Source organism: Pteropus vampyrus, unplaced genomic scaffold (assembly GCF_000151845.1).
Source record: "Pteropus vampyrus isolate Shadow unplaced genomic scaffold, Pvam_2.0 Scaffold275, whole genome shotgun sequence".
NCBI classification, from domain to species: domain Eukaryota; kingdom Metazoa; phylum Chordata; class Mammalia; order Chiroptera; family Pteropodidae; genus Pteropus; species Pteropus vampyrus.
The window spans coordinates 612036-620752 of NW_011889056.1; the positions used below are offsets into that span (position 1 = coordinate 612036).

Here is an 8717-nt window from a genome sequence, read left to right on the forward strand (position 1 = left end):
CGCCCTGTCCCCCACTCACCTTTGAAAGGACCCCCCTTGATGGTGAGGGCGACCGTCCCCTCTCGGTTTAGGTAGCCAAACCATTCCCCGTACTCGGGATCGCGAAACTAGAATAACAATGACAGTGACAGCTAGACAGTGACAGGTCTGCAGGAGCCGCCCAGATTCGACAGGCTGGGGAAGGGGCGTTCACCGTCCCGGCTACCCGGGGTCAGAGCCTGGGTGGACCCCAGATAACGTGGCTCCAGAATCAGTGCTCCTAAACGCGATACCGCGTCATGGACAAAGATAAATTCGAGGGGCTTTCCCGTCTCCGCTTTCTGCCCGGTGGTGGGGGCGTGCGAGTCCGCAGCTGGATACCCTACTGAGGACAGGGGCCGCAGGCTGTGGGATGAAATACTGCAAGATGGATGAAAAAGAGCCGTGCCTGGGGATGATAGAAGCGTTCTGTATCTTGATTGTGCTTGTGGTTACACAGATGTATAGACATGGTCAAGTCTTAGTGAACTGAGCGCTCAAGATGGATACATTTTAAGAGTATATAAATTGTACCTCAACAACATTGATTTAAATTAAGAAATATACGCCCGGTGGAGATGCTGACCTGTCATGTAATTTGGTAACAAATTCCTCCCTTGATCTGACTCCTGTCTTGCTCACCACAGGTCCTAAATGCACCTCCCCCTCCCTCGGAGCCACCTGAAGCCTGCCCCTGCCCAGCTACTCTGTTGATCCTTCCGCATTCCTGCCTTTTCTCCTGCTCGCATCCCATTGGTCACCTGTCAGCTTGTCAATTCCTTCCAGACACCCCAGGATGGACCTCATAGTCCTGGCCAATGCCCTTCTCTTTCCTCCCCCAATGGAGACTTCAGTGGGGTCCTTTCTTGGAAGGATCGTACAGAAAATCAATGACGCTGAAGTCCACTACGAAAATATCTTTTTTAAATTGGGGCCCATGAGTTGGAGTATTCTTCGTAGGGGGTAAAGCTAGTTCTGTATCTATTCGTTCTATCTTTCTAGCAACACCGTTTGTGTCCTTATTTTTCGACTACTCGATCTGACATGGGAAGATAACAAAGAATTTAACTGTTTTCCTGTCCGGTGTTTCTGTGGATGTCTGAATGTTTACTTTTTGTACTCTCTTATGTTGGTTAGTGCGTAATGATTTACCTGTTGACGTAACTTTTTAAATTGTTCAATGCCATCCCCATCTCTTTAAAATGTATTCCTTAAATTTCACTCTATGCGGTTAAAACCGGTGGTTTCTAACACGTGCTCTTTATGAATTCATTCAATACTAAGATATATTCTCGGGTCTCATGACTCCCGAGTTTAGAAGTAGTGACGAGCACGTGCAATACCTGGAGATGCCTCTCTAAATGCAACGTGACACGAACATATTTGAGATTTCTACTGGTGACAGAGTCGGCCACTGCTAAGTCACTGTCTCCACTCGTAATGGAAGTAAATGCTGGATTTGAGTTAGAGCTTAGTGCAAATTAAAGATGTAATTTTCTCTCAGGCTTCGAAGCCCACAGACCCCAGAATAAGACACCCTGCTACAGTTCCTCCCATTCTGGAGTTTACTGGTGGAGTGAGTTGTGGCTTTAGAAATGCATCAGGAATCTTCATTCACCACCAGGCTCAGCACCCAAGGGGCCCCCTTTCCAGTAGCTGGTACAGCTTATCACTCTGCTCATGGCACTTTGGCCTCTGGGGCCCCACGCTTCCTTCCTACTTTGCAGCTGACTCTTGACTCCTTTGCCGGGCCCTCCTGTTCCCAATTCTGTACTCAATAGTTCACTTTGTCTCCTAGCTCCCAGGTATCATCTATATTCTCATGACACTCAGACAACTGTGGCCCAGACCTCTCCCACTTGACCAGCCTCAGATCCGTCTGCCCAGGCCAGGCCCCCATCCTCGCTGGCTGCAATGAAAGCTCCGACCTCTTGTCTCCCCGCTGTTGCCCTGTGCCCTGCAGCCTCCCATCCAGGACCCAGTAATGCCTAAATCAGACAAGGTGATGACTCTGTGCAGAGCACCCCCTGCCATCCTTCGTTTCCTCCCACAGCCCCCCGACCTTGTTTTATTTTCCATAACTCTTATCGTCATCCGTATGTTCGCTTGTTTACTTGTTTATAGTCTCCCTCCACCAAAACATGAGCTCCAGGGGAGCAGGGACCACTTTGTTGACTGAACAGAGAGCATTGGGGCCAGACCTCCGGGAACTCTCACATCAGCTGAGGGACCACGCCCAGTGAGGGTGAGGGTGAGCCTCCCCATCCCTGCCCAGCCTCCTCTCACAGCCCAGGAAAGCCTGGCCCCGGCCTGCCTGGGGAGGAATGGCTGCCTGCCTTCTCCTCCACACCCTTGCTGAGCTCATAGAGAAATGTAGACCAGGAAGCAGCAGTTAGTTACCTGGCGGAAGGTGTACTCGGCCACCTGGTAGAAGAGACGCAGCAAGGTAGGGTCTCCACTGTCACTGTAGCCCATGAGGAAGGCAATCATGGCTTCACTGTGTGGCCACCAGAGCTTCATGGCCCATTCCAGCTGAAAGCAGAGCAGAGACAGGTGTCTGAGAGCCGTGGGTCCCACTCTCCACTGCCCCTCTCAGCAGGAAAGTCGCCTCATCTTTCAGGTCCTGGCTCAGACTACATCTGACTCAAGCACTTGGAGTTTAATGATGGGATGAATGTCTCCGGGGGCGTCTAAATGGGACTCGGAATGGGACTTGCTTTCTAACCCAGTGCCCCTTCAGGCAGCCGCTTCCCAAGAGCGAGTGTGGGGCAGACTTCCCTTTAGCCCTGGAACTGAAACCATGTCTATCTTGTCAGTCTGTCTAAAGACCTTTGCACACTCAGCTTCTGCCAGTGGCAGAGTCAGCCAACCTTTACAGATCTCAGCAGGATCAAGGCACACAGGCAGCACATCTAAGGAAGCAAATCTGCTCCCACCAGTGACACCTTAAAACCGCCCAGAGAGCCTTTCAAAGATGAAGGGGACAGACATGTGTCTCTGCATCGGCATTGTCCGTGCTCCCTAATGGTCTCCCTATGCATGCGAGTCTGAGGACCCCTGGCTCAGAAGTCAAGAGCTTACCACTGGGGTCACACCGGGCAAATTCACTGCTCTGACTCCCAGGTCCCCTTCTATGAAATGGGTGATGAAGCTTTGAACCTCCCAGAACAGAAAGCTTTGAACTGGTTAGTATCCTGTGGCCCTGGGCACATCCCTACCTGGGTGGGGCACAGGCCATCGGCATCCTGGAAGTAGAAGAGGCCTCCATGGTCAGGGTCCCATCCAGAGCGGAAAGGCAACAACAGGAACTTGTCAACAACATGGGCTCGAAGTTCAGGGTCACCTTTCCGGATGGCGTGACGGAGCAAGAACCATCCGGCTTCCAGAGCGTGACCTGGTGAAGGCTCGGGGTAAGGCAGGCAGCGGATCCTTCCCCAGGCAGACGGGCTTAAGCCCTTGCACTGACCACGGTGCGTCCCTTCCTCCCTCCCTAACAGTGGGAGCTGCTCTGAGCTCCCCCACCCACTCAACGGCCATTCCCATGCAGAAAGCTTTGCCCTCCCAGTCCATCCCAGACTTGGTCTCCTGCCGCTGATGCCCCAGCCTGGGTGGCCTGTCCCTCCCCCTTCTCTGTCTGGTCCTTGGCTGGCAGACGGTGGAAGGAGGAAAGCAGTCTCAAGGCGCTCCCCATATCCGAAGCCCGGAACCCCAAGCTGAGCGCTTCCCTCCTCCTGGGCAGCCCCCAGTCCACCCAGCCCCTCACCTGGGTTTTGGTGTCTTCCCAGGCAACCAGAAAGTTCCTCGCCACCTTCTGACACATTCTCCAGCACAGCCTGCCCATCCCTCTGCCGGGGGACGAGCAGGAGAAAGTAATTCTGCCTTTAGCCCCAGACATCCAACCAGAAAGACCTTCCCTCCATCCCTCTATAATGTGCAAGCTTGGGCAAACCTGGCTCAGAGGGGTGTCTGAGCAGGGGCCTATTCATTCCCAAGAGCCCAGATGGGTTTCGAACCCCTGCTTTGGGCCTGGGCTCCCCAAAGTGGGAAGGGTGAAACATTGAAGGAGGACTGAGATTGGGTGAGCTGGGCTGCCCGCAGAGACCTGGAAGGACTTAGGTCTGACGGGGTATCCTGCTCTCTGATGCGCCTGGGGCTCTGGCACCCTCCCTCCTGCCCTCTGCCCCACCAGGCTCCCTGGGCCCTCCACCTTCCTGAGGGTCCTGGGCCACGCCTTGCCCTGGCCGAGCTTCCCTGTGTCTCCCCATTAGGGCCCAGGTCGGGGGGTGGGGTGGGGGTGGAGGAGGTGCCCTGAGGGGTGGGGGTTGCCCTGTCACCCAGCACCCAGGCCCTGTCTGGCCCCGGCGTCAGCCTTCCGCTTCCCACCTGGACGTGCCGCAGAATCCTCTGGGCACACCAGTCCGCCAGCTCCGCGTAGTTGCCCGCCAGCTCCTCGTCTGACTCCCCGAGCTGCTCCACCAGGTTGAGCAGCATCATGGGCACCGCCATGGGCTCCGAGGCCAGGGCCCCCGGAAGCTGGGGCCGGCCCAGCCCAGACGGGTCCTCCCGCACCCAGCGTACGATCTGATCCATCATCTCCACGGCTTCGTCCTGGGTGGGGGCGGGGTGAGGGGAGGGAGGCCTGGGCTGAGGCTGCATCCCGTCCAGTCCGGTCCACCCCTCTCGGCCTGGGGCGGGAGAGCCGTGTCCTCGGACCCACTCACAGGACACCTTCCTCCACCCAGGGGCCTGCCCTGGGCCTGGCCCCGGGTTGGATGCTGGGAGCCAGGGTGGATCTGCCTCAGGGGCTCCCAGTCTGGAGGTACAGGCCACTCCCAGGCAGTGAGGCTGGGCCCGAAAGCACTAGGGGCCCCAGACTGAGGCTGAAAGCACATATCTCTCAGATGGGGGCAGGGCGCAGATAGGTCCCTCTGTGTCCAAGGCCCCCCGTGAAGGTGTGGGGAGGGGGCGGGGAGTTCAGAAATGAAGGAGACTTCTGGGGGGAACACCCTTAGATACACGGTGACAGTACAGTGTACTAAGGGGGTACTGCCAGCAGCCCTGGAGCCATGGGGGCCCAGAAGAAGGACCGGCATTGACAAAGACCAGCCTGCAGACAGGGCCTGCGGAGGGGGCTTGCACACAGAGTCGGGGTGCATCAGGCGGCCATGCCCAGCACAGACAAGGGCACAGAGACTCGCAGGGCAGCTTTCCCTCCACACACCTGGTAACGCGCTTCCCCTGTCACCCTCCACAGCTCGTTCATGGCCATGGTGTAGAAACACTCGCTAAAGATGGTTCGCTGCACCTTGACCGGGCGGCCATCCCGAGTCAGCACAAAGGCACACTTCTTTTCAGGAGGTGCCACTCGGGCATAACGCAGCAAAAATTCGCCACCTGGTGGTTGGGAAGTTGGCATGCTAGAACTCAGGTAAAAACGTTCCCGCCTCTGCCTCCCTTCCCACCTGTGAGTGTCCCCAGGCCCTATGCTGTTTCCAGAACCCTCTAGGAACTAGGTGCACGAGAGCTATTGAGTAAACTTAGAGTGGCCTCTGGGGACATACGGGCAAGGAGGGGGCACCTGCTTTAGCTGAATCCAGAAGTTCAGGGCGGCGGAAGCGCTCGAACTTGCGGTACAGGTGACAATACATCCACACCTGCGGAGGAGCAAAACGAATATGGCTTAAGCGAGGAGCGGCAGGATCCTCAGAGCTGGGAGGAGGGGGAGTCCTAGGTGCCCATGGTTGAAGGAAGAGTGTTGACATGACTCCCTGTCGTGTGTGTGCGTGAGCGCGTCTGTGGATGAGCCATGACAGGCCGAGCCGACTCTGGCTTCCGCCCGTGCGAGAGCTGCAAGCCTAGGCACATCCCTACCTGCCTTCCCTGCAGCCAGACATACTTGAGGTCGTCATACACCCGCCCATCGCGGCCGAGACACGTGAAGAAGCCCCTGTGGGATGCAGCATTAGCAAAGAGAAGAAGGGGTTTTGTACCCCTACCCCAGCCTGCTGGGCCCATCGGATCTGAGTCTGCTGAGAGTGAGGTGGGGGCGTGGGCGGGGCAAAGGTGGGGAGGGCTAGGCGCACCCGTGCTCCTGGTCGTGGGAGTGCTCCATCCAGAAAGCCACCACACGGTCCAGCTCCTGCTCCACACGCTCCTTCCAGGCCTGCAGCGTCTCCCGCTCCTTCTCCATGTCCTGGGGAACTTGGGACTTGAAGGCACAGCCTCCACCACAGACCTCCCCATTTTCCTGGGTCCCAGCCTCCTCAGCGGGCTCCTCTGTGCCTCAGGTCACCCCAGGCTCCAGTGGTCACCAGGGCTGCCTGACCTAGCTCCCCTACGCCCATGGCCTGGGGACCCAGCCTTTGTGGTTTCCCCTACCCATGTGCAGGACTGCCCTCCAACCCATAACCGGCCCCAGGACTGACCCCACCGAATTGGGGATCCTCCAGGACAACACCCTCCCCCACCTCATGGGCCCCAACCACTGGCCTGCCACACTCCGAGACCCCCGCTCATCCCTTCCTCTTCTCCAGGAAGCCAGATGGAGCTGGTCGCGGTCCCGTGACTGTCACTCAGCTGACCCAGCCTCGCCCCACCCACCCCCTCCTCCGGGGGTTCCTCGGGACCCGGGGGCGGGGCCGCAGCGGGGGCGGGGTTTAGCTATCGCTTGGCCCCGCCCCCGCGCTCCGGCTCCGCCTCCACGCTCGGGCCTGCCGCGCGACCCTCGGGTGGCAGAACCCGGAGACGGCCGCTGTTGGGGACCCTTGGCCCTAGATCCTCCTGGTGGGAAATGCTGGGTGAGCTGGCAGGACGGGCTGGGGCGGGGGAGGGGAGTAATGCGGGGCTGGCTGCCCGCCCCAGCCACTTCTTCCTACCCCTGAACTGAGTCCCGAAAGGCGCCCCAGTCGAGGGGCGGGGCGGGAGGGTGGGCTGGGCAGGGCTAGGAGACCGAGGCCGGTGGCCCAGCGAAGGCGGTGGCCCCGTCGAGGGTGTGGAGTGCAGGTGCAGCAGGAGAAGGGAGAGCTGGAAGTGCCTGAAGTGAGGCTCTGACCTGTGACCCCGCAGGGTGGGCAACTTCTCTCTGATGAGTCAGTTCCTCATCCTCCGCTTCAGGGGCCAATACCCGGCAACCTCTGGCACTGACTCCTTGGCTCAGGTGATGCAGCTCAAAGGGTAGACAGCAATAGTGCAGGTAAACGCGGGCCTCTGGGGACCTCTCTGCCTTCGGGCCTCCAAAGTGCTCCAAGCCTGTCTTCCAGTGCCCAGATGTGGTTTGCATGGCTCTGTGACTGTCTGACCTGATCAGGTGCTCCAAGCCAGGCTGGCTGAATAACTGTCCCCCACTTTCCCTATTGGAGGCGGAATTATGTGTGTGTGTGTGGGGGGAGGGGTGTTCCAGGGGCCAGAATGCCAGAGGGTTCTGGGCTCCAAGCTGGCTTGGGGGAGCTTGGACTTCTGGGTCGGTCGCCCCTTCTTTCAGAAGGATGGATTGCAGCTCAGGAGTGTAAGCAGGGCTGTCTGCCTCACCGGTCCAGCTCTGGGGCACAGCTGGCACAGAGAGGTTCCGGTTCCTGGGCATGGCGCTGGACTGTGGTTCCGCCACTGGGTGTCGGTCTTCGATGTCACAGTGGCTGCCTCCTTCCAGGCTCTGGCCTCTTGGCAGGCAGAGTTCCTACTGTGAGCTGACCTTGCCAACCCCAAACGATTCCCCTTTGCCAGGCTTGGGAATAAGACCCTGGCCAGTGGGTGGGTGTACAGGCATACTCAGAGATGCTGCAGGTTCAGGTCCAGGAAACCACAATAAAGTGAGTTGTGATCTTCTTGCTGGTGGAGTATCTTGTCTTCGATTTGTAAAAGACACACTTCTGTGAAGTGCAATAAAGCGAAGTGCAATAAAATAAGGTATGCCTGTACACTGTGGCTTATCTGTGTCACCTCCGACCTCCATCTTAGCTCAAGCTTAGGGAGGTTCTTGCTATGGGCCCAGCTGGGTTTGTTGACCAGCCCTACCTATCGGTTCACTTCCAACCTCGCCCCTGCCTACCTTGCACTCTGTCTTAGCCCAGGACAAGCCTTGGTATGTGGAAGGTTCTAAGCTTCCTATGGGCATGCCCCTTGGCCCTGGGATAGTGGACGGGGCCTTGGCCAATCCCAAGGTGAACTGGTGCCACTCCTTTCCCTGAGCAGGCCTGTCCCCAGGAGGCTGACATGTGGCGAGCCCACTATTTTGAGACCAGCGCCAAAGATGTTCCTGGCATGGCCCACGCCTTCTGGAGTGCCACGCAGGCCACCTTGAGGCAGGTGAGCACGGGGACGGCAGAGGGTGGGTGAGAAGAACCTTTGCAGCCCTCCACAGGCTAAACATCCAAATGTCACACACCTGATAGATCTAATAGATCTGCACAGGCGGCCTCTCCCCTTCTGGGGCCAGCCCCATGCAGGCCCTTCTCCCCAGCTGGCGGGTATCCTCCCACCTCCCACCGCTGGGCATCGCTCCTGCTTCTGCAGTCTGAAGGACACGTGCCTGCCCCTTTCCCCGGGCCCCTGCCCCCTCCTGAGGCCCGCTGGGCTCTGAGTCAGGTCAGAATTTGTATGGTGGGGGAAGACAGAGCTGTGGTTCCCAGTGTCACTCACAATCGACAGGACCCTACACGACACAGGACACCTTGAGCCCAGTGGGACGAGCACCAGGGAAAGAG

The 8717-nt window shown here is 58.1% G+C and overlaps 1 protein-coding gene across 1 annotated transcript in view; it reads right to left on the reverse strand.

Annotated features, from left to right (window-relative positions):
- RENBP (renin binding protein) overlaps positions 1–6607 on the reverse strand; it is a 7751-nt gene extending 1144 nt beyond the window's left edge. Inside the window, exons 1-10 of the mRNA XM_011375590.2 lie at positions 6508–6607; positions 6102–6211; positions 5890–5965; positions 5597–5672; positions 5240–5412; positions 4402–4626; positions 3782–3863; positions 3237–3412; positions 2419–2550; positions 20–107 (exon numbers count right to left, since the gene is read on the reverse strand). Of these exons, the coding sequence (XP_011373892.1) occupies positions 20–107; positions 2419–2550; positions 3237–3412; positions 3782–3863; positions 4402–4626; positions 5240–5412; positions 5597–5672; positions 5890–5965; positions 6102–6211; positions 6508–6534 (1165 nt within the window). The 5' untranslated portion in view covers positions 6535–6607. The remainder of the gene's footprint in view (positions 1–19; positions 108–2418; positions 2551–3236; positions 3413–3781; positions 3864–4401; positions 4627–5239; positions 5413–5596; positions 5673–5889; positions 5966–6101; positions 6212–6507) is intronic.
- Between the last annotated feature and the right edge of the window lie 2110 nt (positions 6608–8717).